Source organism: Chelonia mydas, chromosome 12 (assembly GCF_015237465.2).
Source record: "Chelonia mydas isolate rCheMyd1 chromosome 12, rCheMyd1.pri.v2, whole genome shotgun sequence".
NCBI classification, from domain to species: domain Eukaryota; kingdom Metazoa; phylum Chordata; order Testudines; family Cheloniidae; genus Chelonia; species Chelonia mydas.
The window spans coordinates 569,918-590,723 of record NC_051252.2 but is presented as its reverse complement, the minus strand read 5'-3'; the positions used below and the strand labels follow the sequence as shown (position 1 = coordinate 590,723).

General features: G+C 48.5%; 1 protein-coding gene across 6 annotated transcripts in view; it reads right to left on the bottom strand.

The window, feature by feature from the left end:
• The window catches only part of CFDP1 (craniofacial development protein 1), a 123,931-nt gene that overhangs the window by 13,432 nt on the left and 89,693 nt on the right, over positions 1-20,806 (bottom strand). For 4 of the 6 annotated variants that reach the window (XM_037878267.2, XM_037878268.2, XM_037878269.2 and 1 more), the window contains exon 6: positions 860-1,018. The exons of the other annotated variants lie outside the window; for them this stretch is intronic. In XM_037878267.2, coding sequence (XP_037734195.1) covers positions 860-1,018 — 159 coding nt within the window. The remainder of the gene's footprint in view (positions 1-859; positions 1,019-20,806) is intronic. 6 annotated transcript variants of the gene reach the window in all.

The window sequence follows — 20,806 nt, the reverse complement described above, 5'->3', positions numbered from 1 at the left end:
CCAACAGGCCAGATCTAATAGGATGAGTGGTATGTTAGAGGCCAGGCAGCAAAGAGAAAAGACAAGGGTAATAAAATATCCATTTGAAACAGAAAATCAGATTTGTGGAGCCCTGAGACTGCGAGGTCTCCTGTAGGCAAAGCGTAAGAACAGCTTAGCATAGGGTTACATTTTATGAGCGGTCCACTAAGCTGGGGAGATTTTCCCATAGACTAGAGAAGCACTTGTGGTAGGGAGCCACGTCTGATCTTATTTCCCTTCCCCATGGCGTGCATTATGAACTGTTTTATCTACAACACCGCTACTTACTTTTATGACATTAACTGCACTGGAGTGAGCACGCTAGACACACACAATCAATACCCAACGCTGTCATAAACAGCAATGCGCTCTGACAGCTGTTCTGTATTTGTATGCGTCTGTACTGAAGAGGAGGAAAGTCTGAGGAGCCTGTATGGTGCCCCTGGGTGACGTTAAAAAGGGAAAAAAATGTGCTTATGAAAGTGGGATATCTTAGGGCAAGCTGTACAGGGGGCCACCATCTTTTGTCAGTAGATTGCTGGACTGGCTACTTAAAGAACCTGGTCAAGCTGCATTTGCCACCCTATCAGGAGCCATGCCAGCCAGAGTCCGTAAGGTGGGCCTGAAAATTCTACTGATGGCTTAGGGGACTGTGGGAGTGCTCAGGACAGCCAGACATCTTTCAACAGTCTATCCCCAGGACCCTTAGAGAGAGATCAACTGCTGGGCTCTCAACAGCCGCCTAGTGCTTTGGGGTTTGGTCGCTTCTCTGCAGGAAGTGATGGGTTTCCTGGGTGCTTGGCAGACCCTGACTGCTACTAAATAAAGCCCGTCTTACCCTTCTTTCCCTCGGTTGTGGATGGCCAGATCCTCCCCGATCCCCTCCTCCTCCTTGAAGTTCTCCCAGTCCAGTTTGGATTTCTCCAGCGTGCTCATCTTTTGCTTTTTGGAGCCAATCTTTCCCAGGAGGCTGCTTATGCCACTTGGCCTCTTCACCCTGATAGAGACGACGAAGCAGACACTCATTATTTACTGGGAGAAGACGTCATTACCACCTCAAATGAAAACAGAGATGAGAAATGCTGTGTGTGAACCAGGTGGTCATGGCTAAGGAGAACGGTTTCCTTTGCTCAGATCAACCCCTGCGCCAGAGACACTCCAGCCAACAAGCCACATTTCCTTGGAGCCTCTCATCCCATGCAGATCTGATGGGCAGAAGCAACTTGAGGTGAAAAGATTCTGTGTTTGCCCTGCAAGCTCACAATGCACTGCGAACAGCAAGGGGGGGGGGGGGGGGGGGGGAAGAGGGAAAGGGGCATGGCTCCATACCCTGCTTTAAGGGTCTAACGGTATCAGCCACTGCTTCAGGAGCCCAATACACAACCTGGGGCAGACACAGAGCTTAAGGGTCCCCTTCTAATACATGAATAAACAAAACAGCAGGGTCTTCTGGTTTGTGAGGAGACGGGGAGAGAGAAAAGCATGGAGACTGGGATGCCCTTTGAGGCTTCCACAGCAGCGGCACTCACAGTGGCATGAATCATATCAGCCATAGCCACCTCTGCAGTGAAGTGAGGAGGCTGCTTGCCACATAAGTATAAGAAACGGGAAGCATGATATAACTAGGAAGGAGCAGCTGGCCAATTCCCTGTAAACCACTGATCTCCTCCTGCGTGCCTCCTTGTGGCCTCGTAGCAGCCCTGCAAGTGGTCCCTCGCCTCAGTTTCCTTTTGAGACCCCAATAAGTCCATGGAAGCAGATCTAGTCCATCAACAATACATAGTGCAGACAGTCCCAAAGTATAATCCATATCACCCCAGTGCAAGCAGTCCTTGCTCTCACCATACCCCAGGGTTTTCCATCACAGCTAGGCTCCCTATGCATCCTATTCCACCCCAGCCCTTCCTTCTAGGGTGCAACCCCACTTTCCCCTGCAGGAACTCCTGCAGCCTCTCCGCTGGGAGAGCATCTTTACCAGGGAAGCATCCCTCCGCCCCCAACCCTCTCACGGTTACTCTGAGCCAGCTCTCCAACAAAGAGACATCAGCCGGTGAGCTCCTCTGCTGCTCCCCCTTCCTTCAGTCCTCTCTGGGTCCCTCCAGCTCAGAGCCAGCCAGCATCTACCTCTGCTGCTGCTCCAGTCCTGGCTCTCTGGCTTGAGGACATCAGCCAGCAAACCCCTCTTGCGGTTCCCCTGCCTTCAGCCTTCTCCCAGGAGCCACCTTGTCTCTCTGGTAGCTCTCATCCCCTGCCTGCCCTTTTTATAACCCCCCAGGTGCTGCCTTGCCCTCTTAATTGGCCCAACTTTTCTGTTGAACCCACTTTAGGAGAGATCTTTGTGCTGCTGCATCCTCAGCGATTTGGAGAAGCCCATCAAGCCCTAGCAAGTCTTTAAAAGCACGGCATTGCCCTGGCAAAGAGAGCCAATGGGGAATTACACTCTGCGTCAGAACACAGTGCAATCCTTCCTGCTCACCTGAGACATGGTTGGCCGAGGCAGGTTAGTTCACTGGACGGCCGTGGAAGGGGGAGGTTTCGAGAACTTGGGTGAAGGCAGGTGAATCTATGTTATGAAGCATGGAGCCGCAGTGGTTTTGTTAAAGTCCCGTTATAATTATAGACCTATTTTCCATGTGTTTTTCACCAGCTCCCTCCCAGCACAAGACCTTTCCAGCCCCACACGAAGTGTTTTGGGGGGCTACCTCTTCTCCTTCCCACGTGCAGAGGGAGCACAAGATAAAACAAAGGACTTGGGAAGCAGCACAGGTGTGTACATCTTCACCCTAGACCAATACAACTCTAGCCTATGGCCTCCTTCATAACTCTGAAAGTCCCTCCACCATGGGCCATCTCCCAGCTCACCAGGACTTTCCTACAAGCACCTAATGGAGCACACCAGCATGGGATGTTGTTGAGCCACATTCAGTTCAGGCCCTAGGGTGGGGCTTTGATACCAAGGTGATGGGCACCTTACATCCCCCACAAAGCACTCCCAGACTCCTCTCCACCGCCTGCAGCAGAGAGAACACTGTATCCCTCCCTAGCACCTTCAATCAAAGATGTCCAGGCGTGGCTAGACAGTCGCGGTGTACGTCTCCCAGACCCACTGTGATGGAGGGTTTTCTCCTGTTTTCACACAAGGCAGAACTGACACCCAAAGAGATTCAGTGACCAAGGGAACCTGTGCCAGAGCCAGGCACAGAACCTCCCCCTGGCCCAGTGCTGTTCTGTACACACAAGAGCCTCTGGAAGTTAGTTTACCTGGAGATTTACTGGTAAAAACGCTGATTTGGAACTGCACTCTACACCTTCGGGGAAGGTATGGGCCAAGTCCCCAGTTTTAAAGAGAAAACACTTCAATCAAGTAATTCTGGGGGTCACTTTTGTAATGGTCTAGGTAGCGAGAGAGCTGAAACAGGCAGGAGCACAGCGCTGCCCAGGCACAAGAGAGGACATCCCACCATCAGTTCCCGGTTTGCTGAGGACAGCAGGCTGCACAATTCAAGGCCTCCGAGAAGACCCATTTACCTCGCTGTTGCATGGGATGGTAGACACAAGACTCTTGGGGAAACGCAAGGGCTCAAGGGCTTTGCAGAGTCCCAACCACAAGAAAACCCAACCCCAAACTGCCAGATGAACCCCTTTCCTGCTGGCTGCTTGTGGAGAGGAAGGAAGGCGTTGGGGGCATCCCATATTGATGGTCTATACGGGACATTGGCGATCAAAAGCGAAGGGGAGCAACGGGATGGCACTTTGCTCCACATCACAGCTACGTCAGGCAGCACCGCAGAGGCCGTGTGTATTATCAGACCTTAGACCTGCTGCTACGCTCCTCTCTAGCCCTCCCTGAATTAGTGTCTGCAATGTTATTCCCTCACAGTGCAGTCGAGAAAGCTGCGCTCCTGGCCTCCACCCACCACAGCGCTTGCCAATGGCACCGACCAGTTTAATGAAGTGCAGTCACTTGCCTTTCCTCCCACCCAGCTTTGACAGAGCAGGCTTGTCCCAGTAATTGCTACAGAGCGCAGTCACCTCTGCAGGAGCCTGGGCAAAGAGGGGCTCTGTCCCCTGGCTCTCCCACAGGTGCAGATACGCCAGGCGATGGCAGAGCCAGGCTGCCTGGGATTAGCGGAACAAGCAGGAAATCCCTAAATGTGGGGGGGAAAGGTGGGTGAGGCGAGGAACAACATCATTTTGCAAGGAGAAGGGCGCAGAGGGGTTAATAAATAGAAATATTTGTGCCTAGCAGGGGCTGCTGTGAAGCTGAATAGTTTCCTTAACTGCAGGAAATGGTTCTCATTAGACCCCAACCACAGCTGGGCAAGCTATGCAGCCAGTAAATACTTTCTCTGTCCTAAATGGAAGATTCTTACCCAATGCATTGCAGACCAGCAAGCCCACCCCCTCTTGTCCCAGGACAATGCGCCTGCGTGTGAGAGGCAGTCTTAGCACCACCACAAAGAGAGAAGTTGTGTAGAAATCCTCAGTTCTGGCTCTAAGCCTAGAAGCCAGCGCTGGTTCTTGGTCGGTGACGTCTCTGAATCTGCCTCTTACAAACGGAGCGCTGGGGCCTCGGTCGCCCCGGGGACAGAGCATGAGTGGGGCATTACTCACCACAGGGCAGCTGCTCCCCACACAGCAATGTGGGACAGCTGGGTTACCCTCTCAGAGAAAAGCCCTGTTTTCCCAGTCCTGGGCTAGGAACTTGCTGAAATGACCCAGGCTGGGGTCGCTCCAGCTTGGACAGTGACTAATCACAAAGGCAATGGCAGGCTGAGCTCAGCTGGACGCAAGGGGCTCTGTGACTCATTCACAGTGCAGGCTGCAAGTAACAATGCCACTCATGATGCAACATCCCAGTGCTACCCGCAGCGATGGCTGACACAGATCATTGGCAAGGAGGACACACTGATTGCTGATTGGGTTTAATAAAATAAACTCCCCATTTCATCTCCCACTCCCCTTGGCTTCCCCGCTCAGGCTCACCTGCCACCTGGTCCTCTCCTCTCCTGGATTCTTGCCTGATGGTGGGTCCAGTGCTATCAGCAGCTCCAGGCTCCTCTTTCATGGCCACTCCCACAGGTGGCTCAAGGTACCAATATCTGAGAGCAGCTTCCATAGCCTTTTCTCCTCGTCTGTGTGGCAGACGATCCTTGTGGGGGGAGGGCCTGGATTTTGGTAGGTGGGCGTCTCAGTGAGCTTCCAGGTGAGGTGGTTGATACTACTGAGGACTGGCTCTTTGCTTGGTGAAGGGGTGAAAGAGAAGGATGGGGAGGCCATCAGCCGGTATTTGCATTGATTGTAGTTTTAATTCTCTTCCCAGGCACTGACAGCCTTAGTTTAGGTGGATTTTTATGTATTTAAGTCTAATTAAATACATTTTCTAGTTCAGATTAGCAGTGTCCCAGCCTCACCATCTGGGGGCTGAGCAGTGGCCTGTGTGAAAGAGCGAAGTCTCCATTCCGGTCTAGCTTTGCTACATTCACCTTGAGCAGAGGGCAGGGTGGAAGGGCCACACGAGGACTCTTTCCTCTTACCCAGAATGGAGGCCCAGGGAGCCCCTGGAAGGAACGGTGCGGAGCTGTGTGCACTGCCGCTGCCCAGCCTGTGCCCTCTGGCTGGGCAGACAGAGGTACTCGGTCTCCAGACCTGCCACCCAGCACCTTTGCCCAGCCCCGAATTCCCCCAAGAGCTGCAGCCACTGAAATGGATTGTTTGATCATACGCTTGGGAAGCGGTGGGGTCGGGATCGTTTCAACATGTCACGCCTTTCTGGAAAGGACCGGCTCTAGAGTCCCGTTCTCGCTGCTGGGGGCATGGGAGGGGCAGGGCAGCGGCTCCAGGCCAACGTCCAAGAGTTTCCCTTAAATTTATTAAATGTCTAAGTCCCATCACCGAGAGTTGGCAACTGCCGCCCACGTGCCGCTGCCCGACTCACACTAACGTACCAGCTTTGTCTGTAGGAACGTCACAGGACCCTCTGCCAGCTTTCCCTAAAGAGGGTGAGAGACATGTTATTACAACAGACATGGGGGCTCTCCCGCAGCTCAGCTGGGACTGGCCTGTGTTTTTCGAGTTGAAGCCCATCTTCCAGTGGGGGGTTGGGATTTCCAGCGAGTGTGTCCATTTCTTGCAGCTCAGGGATTTGGTTACACCATCAGACTTCAAGAGGAAACGTGTGCTCACCATCAGATGATGGGAATAGATACAAATGGCTCCTACCACGCAGGTCAGCGAGTTGAGAAGCTCTCAGGAAAGCAGGACAGGGATTTTGAGGCCCTGAAACGTGAGTCACATTGGCTTTCTAAAAACAACCTAGAGCGAGAGTTAGGAGTGTCTTTGTGCTCCCTGGAAGCTGAAAGAAAGGGAGTATGAATGGACACACTCATTGTCCTTGATGTAAGCACAAAGCATGCTGGGAGTCTTGCGACAGCTTGTCAGGGCATCACCTGCCAAAGCAATTTCTTCAGGTGTGCTGAGCAAAGCCCCAGTGAACACTGCAGTGGGGAGGCGGCAGCAGTTACTTCCTGCCTGGGAGGGTTGTGTGTGGGGAGAAATGACACTTCGTACAGTCGCTATATTTCTTCAGTCAAGAGGCAGCCAGGCAGCTCTGTAGAGGAGGCAGAGGAAGCACTGGAAAGGGAGCTGTCACCTTTCAAGGGAAAACCAGGTTGTCTTGGATTTGCTTCTCCTCTGTTCCCAGGCCCCCAGGGCAGTGGGCTCAGTCTGTCTGCTCTCACAGCACCAAAGCATCGTCCTCAGAGCATCACTTAGGCTTTCTGACAAGCAGCAAGGTGCAAGGGGACAGTTAACCAGCAGCCTGGTTCTCACCTCCTCTGCCTGCACGGCTCTCCACAGAAACCCCTCCAGATTCACCACTCCACATACGAAACAAAAAATCTATGTACCCTGGAGAGCCACCTCTCCTACCTCCCAGAGCCACACTGCCACCCCCTCCCACTAGAACCAGACACTTTCCTTTCCTCCCACCCGATTAAAGCCGTCCCAGAGCCAATCACGTTGGCACCCACCAGAGTGCTCCCCTACAGCCATACAGCCAGCCACTACAACACCTGCCACCCCCCCATTTCAATAAGTGCCTCCAGGAGCTCCCTGCACCCTCCCTGTGCCAGGCACCTCCCCTTGGCAATGCACAGGGCACGCTTCGGCTCAGCTCCCCCACTGGTACAAAGAGACGTAGCTTCATTAAAGCCAACTGGTGGCAATGGAGATAGGCTGATTTTCACCAGCTGAGGATCTGGCCTCTCACATTCTGCACTTAGGATGGAAGAATCCCATGAACCGCTACAGGCTGGGGACCGACTGGCTAAGCAGCAGTTCTGCAGAAAAGGACCTAGGGATTACAGTGGACGAGAAGCTGGATATGAGTCAGCAGTGTGCCCTCGTTGACAAGAAGGCTAACGGCATATTGGGATGTATTAGTAGTAGCATTGCCAGCAGATTGAGGGAAGTGATTATTCCCCTCTGTTCGGCACTGGTGAGGCCACATCTGGAGTACTGCGTCCAGTTTTGGGGTCCCCCACTACAGAAAGGATGTGGACAAATTGGAGAGAGTCCAGCGAAGGGCAACGAAAATGATCAGGGGCTGGGACACATGACTTATGAGGAGAGGCTGAGGGAACTGGGTTTGTTTAGTCTGCAGAAGAGAAGAGTGAGGGGAGATTTGATAGCAGCCTTCAACTATCTGAAGGGGGGTTCCAAAGAGGATGGAGCTCGGCTCTTCTCAGTGATGGCAGATGACAGAACAAGGAGCAATGGTCTCAAGTTGCAGTGGGGGAGGTCTAGGTTGGATATTAGGAAACACTATTTCACTAGGAGGGTGGTGAAGCACTGGAATGGGTTACCTAGGGAGGTGGTGGAATCTCCATCCTTAGAGGTTTTTAAGGCCCAGCTTGACAAAGCCCTGGCTGGGATGATTTAGTTGGGGTGGATCCTGCTTTGAGCAGGGAGTTGGACTCGATGACCTCCTGAGGTCTCTTCCAACCCTAATCTTCTGTGATCAAATCCTGCCCCGCACAATGCTGGCACAAGTGACAGCAAATGTTCCTTTGCTCTTCCCAGACCAGTTCAAGCTCCGATGCGCCCCATAGCAGCAAGGGTGCAGCAGAAAGGTGCCAGGCCACCGTGGCAAAGCGCTGGCTTCTACCGCTCTGTGAGCTGCCTTGTAGCAGTCTCCCCCACCAACAGGTGCAAAGAGTCCTTCTCTGCTGGGATGGCAAATCCCCACGCGCTGCCCTGGTGATGTATCAAGCCCGTCAGGTGCAGCTCTAGACTGCGTTCCCAGACCAAAGTGATAAGCGCATTGTATGTGTGCTAACCCAGAAGCTCATAGAGACAGACAAAACTGGCTGGCATTTCTTTTCCCTGCTTGGCATTGTTTCCCAAACTGGCAATGGCTGGGGGCGGGGGGAGGGGTTAGCACGTTCTCTGACCAGCAGGTGTTTAAAAAGCCCCAAACCCAACCAACGTGCTCTTAAGCTGTGGGTGGAGATGGAACACTTCAGAGGGAAATTGAGATAAAAGGGAGAGGGTGGATGCAGTTACATAGTTGGCAGATTTTAAACAAGTTTATTTTGGAACCCAGACTGTAGGATGAAGGGGACGCCGGCCAAGCATGGCAGCAAGGAAAGGGTCGGTCAGGGCAGCGTAGCGAGAGGAAAACCCTGCCAGGTCAGATATCTGTGCCTTTCCACACACTCTGCTTGCCCAGGTGGGAGCAGCTGTCGAGTGTTTATACCCTGACAGCACCGACAGATCAAGTCAAGGAACATGCTCAGAACCCAGTGGGTGCAATTCTGTGCCTGTAATCCCACCAACAGAGTAACTTTACTTCTACTGAAAGTCCAGTGGGGAGTCTGTCAACTGATGCGGTTAGCATTTCCCATTGACAAGCCTGCATTGCCAGCAGGACAGTGCCCTCCAAAGCAGCATGGTGGAGCACTGGCTCTAGAGGGAAGATTGCCACCTAGTGACTCATCAGCTCCTCCTGCAGTCCCAGTGCACTCCTCGGAGGTCTTTCACGCAAGAGCTGACCTGACCTGCTTAGCTTAGGGGATAATCCAGGATCACAGCACAAGGTGGGATAGCTGCAGGCCAAAATGAATGTTTAAGTCAGACAGCTATTGGGGCAAGAGAGGCCATAACCTCCCCGAAGTGTGGGGAAGTCTCCTGCACCAATTAAGGAGAAGGGGAGACATCTGATTTGCCTTGCAGCCCAGGTGTGTCATGTCTGCACACCCACACATTTGCAGTCAGCTCCATTACTTTAATAGCCCCCCTGTCTATTAGCAGCTTTCTACTTTTATGGCATCAGCCATGAAGGGCTCATCTACCACCCCTTCCGCAAGCCAATCACCGACGGCACCTTTTGATCCCACCGAAAAGTGCTTCGGGTGATGCACAATCACCTGAACAATTCAACAGCAGCGGCAAAGGCCAAGCAGCACTTGAAAAACAGTCACATATTTGGGCGCAGGTGTTTTTAGAAACACCTGTAACATAATTTGCTTGCCCGATTACCGAGATGCCAGACAGTCAACTGGTCATTTGAGTGTGCCGTTATCTCAAGGGGGGGGCATGACTCTAAATACCTGGGCTCAGAGCCTCAGTTGATTTCAGAGGATCAGCACTGACTTACTGAAGATCTGGCCTTTGCACGCTAAGAATTCAAGAGAAAAAGGAATTTACATTGCTTCTGTCACAGTTCAGGGCAACCTCTATTGCTCCCCTCATGGTACAGCATGGTCCCGGCTTCTCAGCTGTCACCTCTCTAGGGCAGAGACCTGCGTCTCTCTCCCTCCTGAACGGGGTTTTTCCAGGCTGCACAGTTCCCTGCCTACACTGTGAGCTCCGCAGCAAGCTAGACAACCTTCTACTGTCTGCGCTTTTTTTTCTCCTCAGAGGCTACAAACAGGACAATTGCCCAGAGTTACAAGTTACCACACAGCTCTTTCTAAAGCAAGCACATTTATTTGTCAGCACTGCATAGAAAACACATTTAAAACAGTAAAAGAACCTACACACATGCTAATAAACTCACTAGAGATCATCCCAACTCCAACAAAGGCAGGTGAACAGTCCTTCCAACCCCACCATGGGATTTTTCTGTGATTGCAAGTTCATAACAGCTTTTAGAACAAACACACCCATTCATAGATTAGCCTTTCCTTCATACAGTGGGGTGCAATCAGCAAGACAATGTTTCTCTCCTCAGGCGTAGCTTCAAAAGTTTGAGTCCAGGTGAGAATTTGCATTTGCCTCCCCCCAGGTATTTTCTAGGAAACCCACTTACTGTGGTTTGTCTCGAAAGTTCCTTCTCATCTGGCACATTGTTTAAAAGCACGCTTTGAAGCTCACAATACTTCCTAAGGTTTCCAGTGGCCACATCTCTCCCCTAGAGGAGTTACACATAATCCCACAATAACACATGAACTTTGCATTTAGAATACAATGGACTCCAAAGCTATTTAAACTTAATTCATTTGCATCTCCCAAAGACACTGCAGGAAATTGCTGGATGTGTCTTAGCTGCTATAAAGAGACACTTAATTTTGACTACTGCAACCACAGCCATGCTACTCCCCATGCAAGTCCTGGCTCCATCAAAATCAGTAGCAAACCTCCCACTGAATTTAGCCCAATGGGAGCCTTGCTATTTACTTCAACAGGAGACGAAATTGCCTCCTTTCCCCCTGTTCTGCTAATGATACCAGCCTCGGTGAGTTCTGTGTGAGGCATTGGAGCCTGTCTCCACGCTGCGCCCCCACACATGCTCACCCCATCAGAACCACCTGCCACTACCACGACACACTCAGGATGGGAGCTGGCCAAGACAACTTCCTCGTAGGTCATTTATTTGATAGGTCTGTGTGGTTTGTTTTTAAGGAGGAGATATTGAAAAGTACAGGGCAGTTCTGACTTTTGATGGGACTTGGGCACTGAACTGCCCTGTGCTCTTGAAAACGTCCTCTTACATCCACTGTGCTATGCACACACTGATAATTAACTGTACAGTCTTGTTACTGTCCTCTCTTCCTCCCCACCCCACTCCCATCCCCCATTTTATCTCTCTTCCATCATGTAATTTACTAGACTGAAAACCCTTTGAGCCAGGGACTTATTTCAAGCATCTGCATGCTACCAGGCTCACTTTTCGGCACTCAATGAATAAAAAAGGTTACATTCAATTTTTTTTAAGACTATAATAGGCAACGTGCTCGGTGCTGTGCAGGCATATCGGAAAACATGGCTGCTGTGCTCCAAAGAGGTTGCCATTGAAAAAGACAAAAAGGAGCAGGACATGGATGCAGTGTCCAAGCCTAGCGATCGGAGCAAGGTGGATAAAAATTGAAGATTTTTTTAAAGTATTTTTTTAATTTGAATCGGATTTTTTTATTTTGTTATTTCAATTAGAATCAGTTTTTCTTTTTAAAAATAAACCTGTTTAAAATGAAATCTGAATTTAATAGAAAAATGTTAAGACCTAAACTTATTATAATTCGGTTGTATATCTGAAACGTGTTTTGATCAGAGATGTTTATGTATTCAAAACATTGTTATATTTGTTGTTATATTTCATAAAAACAAATTGTATATGCTGTTTTGTGTATTTCTTTAAATTCCAGTTACCATCCTAATGCAGCTTGACACAAACCATGAGCAAAAAGTTAATTATCTAGTAAATAAGCAATATCTCATTCACCATTTTCTAACGTGCTAAAAATGCACAATTAATAAGAATCTGAAAATATTAAGTTATATCATGTGACGAAGTGGAAATGTTCTTAATGTTTTCTCCGAATACTGTGTGGGTGCCTCAGTTTCCCCAATGCCTTTCTTAAGTATGTAGGTGGTGGGATAAGGGTGTGTGATTGTTGCAGAGCAGTAGGCAGATGTGATGCTGTCTGTACAGAGAATGGCTGACACCCTGTCTCCTGGCAACCGATGGCCTGGGCCCTTCCCCCCTGCAAAGGTGCCAACTGAAGGCATTGGAGAACAAAGAGATCAGGTGGCCTCCTGGCCCAGGAAAGAAACAAAGGCCAGAGGAGGGGCTGGAGGGTGCTTCAGTTTAGAGCCGGCTGGGGAAATGGAGGGAGGCCCAGAACCGGGGTCTGGGCTCCCTATCCCCCTAGATGAACCTGACTGAGGGGTCCTGTTCCCTGTACCTACAAGCTCTGTTTTAGACCGTGTTCCTGTTATCTAATAAACCTCCTGTTTTACTGGCTGGCTGAGAGTCACGTCTGACTGCAGAGTTGAGGTGCAGGGCCCTCTGGCTTCCCCAGGAGCCCTGCCTGTGAGGACTCGCTGTGGGAAGCGCACAGTGTGAGAAGAGGATGCTGAATATTCCGAGGTTCAGACCCAGGAAGGTCGAAGCTGTGTAAACTTCCTGCCCTGGAGACAGTATGCTCAGAGAGAGGGGGCATGCTCCCCCGGAGTCCTGACTGGCTTCGTATGGAGTAGTTCCAAAGCATCGCCCGGTGACTCCGTGACATATCATTACCTAAATAAGTCGACATAGTTATAGTGAACCCGCCGAGGAAGCAAACAGATGTACCAAATATAGCGTAAAAGCTCTACTGACTTGTAAATCAACATGTTTTAATGAGAGTGCACACCTTTCTTTAGAAAAAAACTGAAGCACAAATGGAAAAGTTGATTTAAAAAATTGATGATTTAAATTGCCTTGATTTAAATCAATCCATCCTGGCACGGGGACTGAATGGCACATACCGTGGAAATGCCAGGAGGGATTCTGGGTATGAGATATGTACAATTCTATTTTATACGTGTGTGTCTTTGTACAGAGCTTTGCATAATGGGGTCCAACCTGGTCGAGGCCGCGAGGGGCTACTGCAAGATGCTGAACGGTGGTGACAGACTGTGCAGGCACACCCCCATCTCCCCAGACGTGTCAGTTATCGAATGAATGCTCCTCTCCAAACGAATAATGAGGGTAACAAAAATGAATGTGCAATGCTGAAACCCTAGTGGATTACCAGTCTCAGAGAAAGGAACGTTTGCATAACCATCAAAACCACACAGACTTTTCCCCTTGGGTTAAATCTCACCAGGGCTCTTAAAAGAAGTACAAAAGTAGCAGTCTAACCAGTGATTAGTACAGAGGACTGGGAATCAATATCTCCCCACCCCTCCTTCCCACACCCTGGAACCTGTCACCTCTGCGAGGAAGAGAGTTTAGATCTTTCACCATCATTACAAAAATAAAAGGGGCTGCCAGAAGGTGGCTGTGATGGGCAGACTGCTACACCTGGAGAGGCCAGTGGCCAGGCTTCGGACATGATGACATGTGGGCTTCATCTGCACAGAGACCCAAGGAAGGACACGACAGGCCAAGCGCAAGGCTATCATTGACATGGTGAGGACTGCTCGAGGCAGTGGCAGAGCTTGCTAGTGGCACAGTCAGAGCTGGATGTATTTTTGTCTAAGTCAAGTCAGCGGGGAATAAAGATTTGTTACAGAAGACAAAATGTCATTCCAACTTCCTGGTGGTAGCGATTGACAGAAGGTCAGATTGCCACGCTAAGATTCGGACTTGTATTTTATTGCTGTATTTATATATTAATCCAGTGCAGGGGATTTACATGGTACTTTTCAAGATATACAATGCACCCTAGCTATTCCATAGTGCTTTTCTCCTGTGATCTCAAACCACTTCACCAAGGGGGATAAACAGCATGATCCCCATTGACATGATGGGGAAACTGAGGCAGGGGGTAAACTACAGTGTTTTTCATTAGTAGATCTCAAAGTGCTTTAAAAAGGAGGTCAGCATCATCACCCTCAATTTACAGATGGGGAAAACTGAGACAGAGAGCAGCAACATGACTTGCCAAAGGTCACACAGAAAGCAAATGGCAGAGATCCCCGTTCTCACTCCCAGTCCAGTGATCCCTATGAGCGCAGACGACCGTTCAAGCTTTATAAACGCTTTACAAAAGTCCCCCTCCATCTTTGATTTGCCTTTCGGAAGCACGGTTCTGGAAAGCTATGTGGCAAACACATAGCTCAAACTACAGCCATAGTTGTGGGTGGGAAGGCATTTTCCCCAGATCAGATTGGCAGAGACCTGGGGGGTTTTCGCCTTCCTCTGCAGCATGGGACACAGGCCACTTGCTGGGTTGAACTACAGTAAATGATGGATTCTCTGCAACTAGAAGCCTTTGAATCATGATTTGAAGACTTCAGCAACTCAGCCAGAGGTTAGGGGGCCTATTACATGAGCGGGTGGGTGAGGTCCTGTGGCCTGCAATGTGAAGGAGGTCAGAGTAGATGATCATGATGGTCCCTTCTGACCTTAAAGTCTGTGAGCCTCTGACCTGTAAGTTTCCTTTCTCAGCAGGAAAACCTCATCAGGGAATGGATGGGAGTTTCCTGCCCAGCTCAGAATGTTTTGGGAAGAGACTGCTGCCATGGAGAGCACACTTCCTGCCGGCGGGACAAAGGAAAATATTTCCCTGGAGCCTTTTAAAAATAGTTGCTAAGGGCTTGTCTACACGGTCAAAGTGCCCCAGCACAGTTAAAGGCTTGTGTGGACACAGCTAAAGTGGCAAGAAGGTGCTCCCAGCGGTGTAGGGGAATAAGTTATCCTGGTAGCAGGCCCCTTTATACCAGTATAACTACATCCACAGTAGGGGACCATACTGGTATAATTATGTTGGTGCAAAATCACCCCCACCTTTAGGCTTTGTCTACACTGCCACTTTACAGAGTTGAAACTTTTTCGCTCAGGGGTGTGAAAAAACACTCCCCTGAGCGATGCAAGTTTCAGTGCTGTAAAGTGGCAGTGTAGACAGTGCTGGTAGCTACGCCTCTTGTGGGGGTGGTTTTTTTTACAACGCTGGGAGAGCTGCTGTGACTACATAGCCACATTAAAGTGTTGCCGCAGCAGTGCTTTAACGTTGGTAGGGAAGACATACCCTCAGTTCCACCAGTACAAAAACTGCACATAGGCCAGGGCCAACTCTGGCTCCTTCACAGGATGGTGCGTGAGGCTGTTATAACCTACGTTCTCACTGCAAAGTAGGCAGGTGGCCAGCTGGGCCAAAGAGAAACCCAGCTCAAGCCTGGGAAAGAGATTTTCCTGTGTGGATGAAAGAGGGGATAAGGGGCAACAGCTAGCAAACGAATTCACAGAGCAGCCCAGCTTCATATGCTGCTAAGAACAATGGGATACCCCATCAGTCATCCATCCCAGCCCACGAGCCAGTCCAGAGACACTGTGGATGTGGTTACGTGGATCTGGCCTGGGTAGGGCTTGCAGTGGGGACACCCCGGGCTAGGTTAGCCCAGGCTAACTCTGCAGTGAAGACATACTCTGATTGGCAGAGATTTCTAAAGCAGACACAGCAGGCAAGCTAACTACATTATAACGATTGTGCATGCACATCAATGGGGGTTTAAGTGAAGCAGCCCTGGCTTTTGATACTGTGAGGACAGCAATGATTCCAACCCACTACTAACCACCTATTCCTCCTCTCACACCTTACCACGGGTTCTAGGGTCTGCCCTGTACACACCACTGCACCCCTTTAAAACTAAATCAGTGAAACATCACACCTTTACTTGTATCAATGCAACTTCTGGGTGGACACCAGCCACTTTAAATAAAAGGGAAATAAATAATCCTCTGATTTATTATGTTATATGCACAGATGGGGTGAGGTTGAACATTGGTGTACCCAAACCTTTATATTTTTGTGATGTATTTAAAACATTTATAAAAATAAACTGTGAAAAAAACAACCCTCTAAATTAATGGCACACGTCAAATAGAAGTGCTGAATTTCATTGCTTTCACCATTCGTGGGATAATTTCACCATCAAGGTGTTTTCTTCCTTTTAGTCTATAAACTCTGTGGGTTGGTCAACCCATCAGTTTTGTACTGATTTAACTATACCAGTTTAGAAAACGGATACAGTTAGATCAGACCCCCAATATGGATGTATAAAGGTGCTTGCATTGGCATATTAAGACAATAAGCTATCTGTGTAAGCACCTTCATATCGCTATAACTTTGTCCATGCTAGTGGGTGTTCTGAATTAACTAGATCTGTTTCTAAACTAACATAGTTAAATCAGTACAAACACTTGTGTTTACACAATGGGTCAGACAACTGGTATTCTTATATGGCTGTCCATGTAAGACTGGCATACCAATGGCAGATAGAAAAAAAGGACAGATTCAGTGGTATTTTGTTGCCTGTAAAGCTGAGCGAATTATCAATTTTTTGGTAAGGGGGCAGGAGAACCGAAATATTAAAAAAAATTTTTTTTTTGTTCAGTTTGAGCTGTAATTGCATCGTTTGGGTTTTTTTTCCTCACTGTAATGTAATCCTCGCACACCCAAAATTTCATTGTAGGTTGAACAAATGTTTTATTTGACCCAAAAAACCAATAAATCAATCACTGTGTTTCATTTCCAGGTGTTTGTTACCCTTTGGGTGTTTAATATAAATCTAGATTTTTATATATATATAAATCTATAAGTATAAATCAAGAGGACACATTTTGAAATGAAAAGTCAACATGTTTTATTTTGAAATGGTCAAAACACACCCCCTCAACTTTAAAAACAAATCATTTTTTGAGCTGAAACCATTTGCCAAATTCCCAAATTTCTGTGCCCCACAAAATGCATTTTTGGAAACTTTTTTATTTGCTGAAAAAACCTCTCCTGGCTCTAATTACATGGTCCACTCTGGCATATATACCACAAGGTAGCAGTGGACTCTGTTAGCGTTTTAGCTAAATTCAGCTCACTAACATTGGTGACAATTTTGAGTAACATCCTTCAGTGACGTCTATAGCTAGGCATGGAAATAAACGAGAATTGACTTTCAAAGCTACTAAGCGCTCAGCTCCTGCAGACCAAGGGAGTTTGGTCAAATGTTTCAAATCAAACCACCAGCCACCACAGCTCTAGGCTGGGATTAAGCCTGGAACAGAATTTACTTAAAAGGAATTTGCCTGAGAAAGGTAGGAGCAGCTGTAATCATCTGCACAAAATTACTCCACTGTGCTACCTTAAAAACATCCATATTCCTTCCTGCCAAACTATTCAGATTTTAATTGCTAATTGAGTTTATTAAAAAAAAAATTGCTGGCGCACAGAACAGAAATTCTTCCTCTCTTTTCATGGAGGCAAACTCCATCCCCTTTTGCTTAATAGCAGCTCCTTTGTTTAGAATTCCAGTTCTAAGCAGCCTTGAAGTATTCTGGGAATGGCTTGGTTACGATATCCCCTCCAGACTGATGCCTTGACTCATTTCTAGCCAGCCGAGAAGCTGCTTCAAATCGCGTATAAAAAGTAACGGTAATGGAATTGTTCCAAGACTAAAGGGATTTCAAAGTGAGTGACTTTGGATGATACAGCAACTGGTGCAATTCCCACACTGTTTTTTTTTAGCCCTATGTGCCTTGCGGTAGTATAACTGCATGGAGTGTGTAACATCCTACTCAGCCGATCCTGAGAACGTGCCCTGCGCTCATCTTCCAGCAAACGGGTGCCAGGCTTCATCAGTGTGCCCACGTAAAATGACAGAGGTGGTCTGATAGATGCCTGAGCTTCAATTTTGATCAGCTTCCCACTGTGTCAGTTTAATGCCGTACTCTGATCAAAACAAGGCAAGAGAGCCAAGATGGGGGCAGGGCAGAAAGGGATTGAAAGAACAATGCATCTGACAGGCTTGTAAATGTTCAGATTCAAAACAAAACATGCTGCTTCCCATCAGCAGATGTTTGCAAAGTCCAGCAAAAAAAGAAGAGAGAACTAAAAGAGAAAGACTGCCCAGAATTAAAGCAGGCCTCTCCAGCCTAGCACAACTGTATCTTTACAAGAAGAAATAAGTGAGGGTTTCTTGAAACCCAATGGACCAATTGCTTTGCCATTCCATGGAAAGACAAATCGTGCAGACTGCACACAATCTAGTGTCAGCTAGTGGTGAGCTTGCGCTGGCAGCATGTGGGACTTTGGGGGCTGATAAACATTTGTACATTGCTACATGCAGACATAAAACCTGCATTGGGAGTCAAAAATGCTTAACTGTTTTGGGGGCGGGGAGTACATCACCACTGCAGGCATGAGAATTTCATTTCTTTTTACAAGATGGTTCCATTCAAAGATTAAGAAATTGCCAAATGGGACACACCCTAATATTTGAGGGGTGGACATAAGCAGGAAAAGCCCTAAAGCTCCAAAAAGGTAAAAAACAACACAGTCCAACTCAAACGAAAGAAAGAAGTCAGGGCTAGCTACTGAAAGCATCTTATAGGAGAAAGGGTACAGCGGGGCCAAACTTCCAGCTCCTTGCTAGCTGCAGTGCTATCAACTTTCTTACTTTATCACGAGCCTCATGATACCTGGTATTCTTACGGAAGCCCCAGCTCCTGGAGTCATGTGATTAGGAGAAACTCTAGGCTTGCATTTGTTTTTGAAAGTGAATTTCTAAGCCTCATGGTTGTGGAGAAAGGTCCGGTTTTCAAGCCTCAGTGCTCCCCAAAGGCTCCCAAACCAGAAAGCAGAGAAAAAAGCCCCAATTTTTTAAAGAAAGTATAGAATCATAGAATATCAGGGTTGGAAGGGACCTCAGGAGGTCATCTAGTCCAACCCCCTGCTCAAAGCAGAACCAATCCCCAACTAAATCATCCCAGCCAAGGTTTTGTCAAGCCTGATCTTAAAAACTTCAAAGGAAGGAGATTCCACCACCTCCCTAGGTAACCCATTCCAGTGTTTCACCACCCTCCTAGTGAAAAAGTTTTTCCTAATATCCAACCTAAACCTCCCCCACTGCAACTTCAGATCATTACTTCTCATTCTGTCGTGCTACCACTGAGAACAGTCTAGATCCATCCTCTTTGGAATCCCCTTTCAGGTAGTTAAAAGCAGCTATCAAATCCCCCCTCATTCTTCTCTTCTGCAGACTAAACAATCCCAGTTCCCTCAGCCTCTCCTCATAAGTCATGTGTTCCAGTCCCCTAATAATTTTTGTTGCTCTCCGCTTTCCAATTTTTTCACATCCTTCTTGTAGTGTGGAGCCCAAAACTGGACACAGTACTCCAGATGAGGCCTCACCAATGTCGAATAGAGGGGAATGATCATGTCCCTCAATCTGCTGGCAATGCCCCTACTTATACAGCCCAAAATGCCATTGGCCTTCATGGCAACAAAGGCACACTGTTGACTCATATCCAGCTTCTCGTCCACTGTAACCCCTAGGTCTTTTTCTGCAGAACTGCTGCCGAGTCATTTGGTCCCTAGTCTGTAGTGGTGCATGGGATTCTTCCGTCCTAAGTGCAGGACTTTGCGCTTGTCCTTGTTGAACCTCATCAGATTTCTTTTGGCCCAATCCTCTAATTTGTCTAGGGCCCTCTGTATCCTATCCCTAACCTCCAGCGTATCTACCTCTCCTCCCAGTTTAGTGTCATCTGCAAACTTGCTGAGGATGCAATCCACACCATCCTCCAGATCATTTATGAAGATGTTGAACAAAACCGGGCCAAGGACCGACCCTTGGGGCACTCCACTTGATACCGGCTGCCAACTAGACATGGAGCCGTTGATCACTACCCGTTGAGCCCGACAATCTAGCCAACTTTCTATCCACCTTATAGTCCATTCATCCAGCCCATACTTCTTGAACTTGCTGGCAAGAATACTGTGGGAGACCGTGTCAAAAGCTTTGCTAAAGTCAAGGAACAACACGTCCACCGCTTTCCCCTCATCCACAGAGCCAGTTATCTCATCATAGAACGCAGTTAGATCAGTCAGGCATGACTTTCCCTTGGTGAATCCATGCTGACTGTTCCTGATCACTTTCCTCTCCTCTAAGGGCTTCAGAATTGATTCCTTGAGGACCTGCTCCATGATTTCTCTAGGGACTGAGGTGAGGCTGACTGGCCTGTAGTTCCCCGGGGTCTCCTTCTTCCCTTTTTTAAAGATGGGCACTACATTAGCCTTTTTCCAGTCATAGAATCATAGAATATCAGGGTTGGAAGGGACCTCTGGAGGCCATCTAGTCCAACCCCCTGCCCAGAGCAGGACCAATCCCAACTAAGTCATCCCAGCCAGGGCTTTGTCCGGGACTTCCCCCGATCGCCATGAGTTTTCAAAGATAATGGCCAATGGCTCTGCAATCACATCCGCCAACTCCTTTAGCACTCTCGGATGCAGCGCATCCGGCCCCCTGGACCTGTGCTCGTCCAGCTTTTCTAAATAGTCCCGAACCACTTCTTTCTCCACAGAGGGCTGGTCACCTCCTCCCCATGCTGGGCTGCCCAGTGCAGTAGTCTGGGAGCTGACCTTGTTTATGAAGACAGAGGTAAAAAAAGCATTGAGTACATTAGCTTTTTCCACATCCTCCCTCATTCAGTATGGGGCCCACACTTTCCTTGACTTTCTTCTTGTTGCTAACATACCTGAAGAAACCCTTCTTGTTACTCTTAACATCTCTTGCTAGTAGTAATTTTAAGCCAAATCTCAAGAATTTTTCAGGGCTTGACTCATGGTTTCTGAATGCTCGGGGTGTGCAGTCCTGGAAGTGGGTCTGTTCTCCTCCCTGGCTTGACAGCAGCTGTTCAGAAGGGTGTGTCCCTGCAGAGACCAACTGCATTGGGAATGTATTTATTGTAATTCCTCAGAGGAAGAAGATGGAAAGAACTGAGATTTCCTTTGCCATCTGGAGGGATAGAAGTGCAGAGCTTCCATTCCCTCACTCCCCAACAGTCAGGAAATGGCAGGCAGAAAAG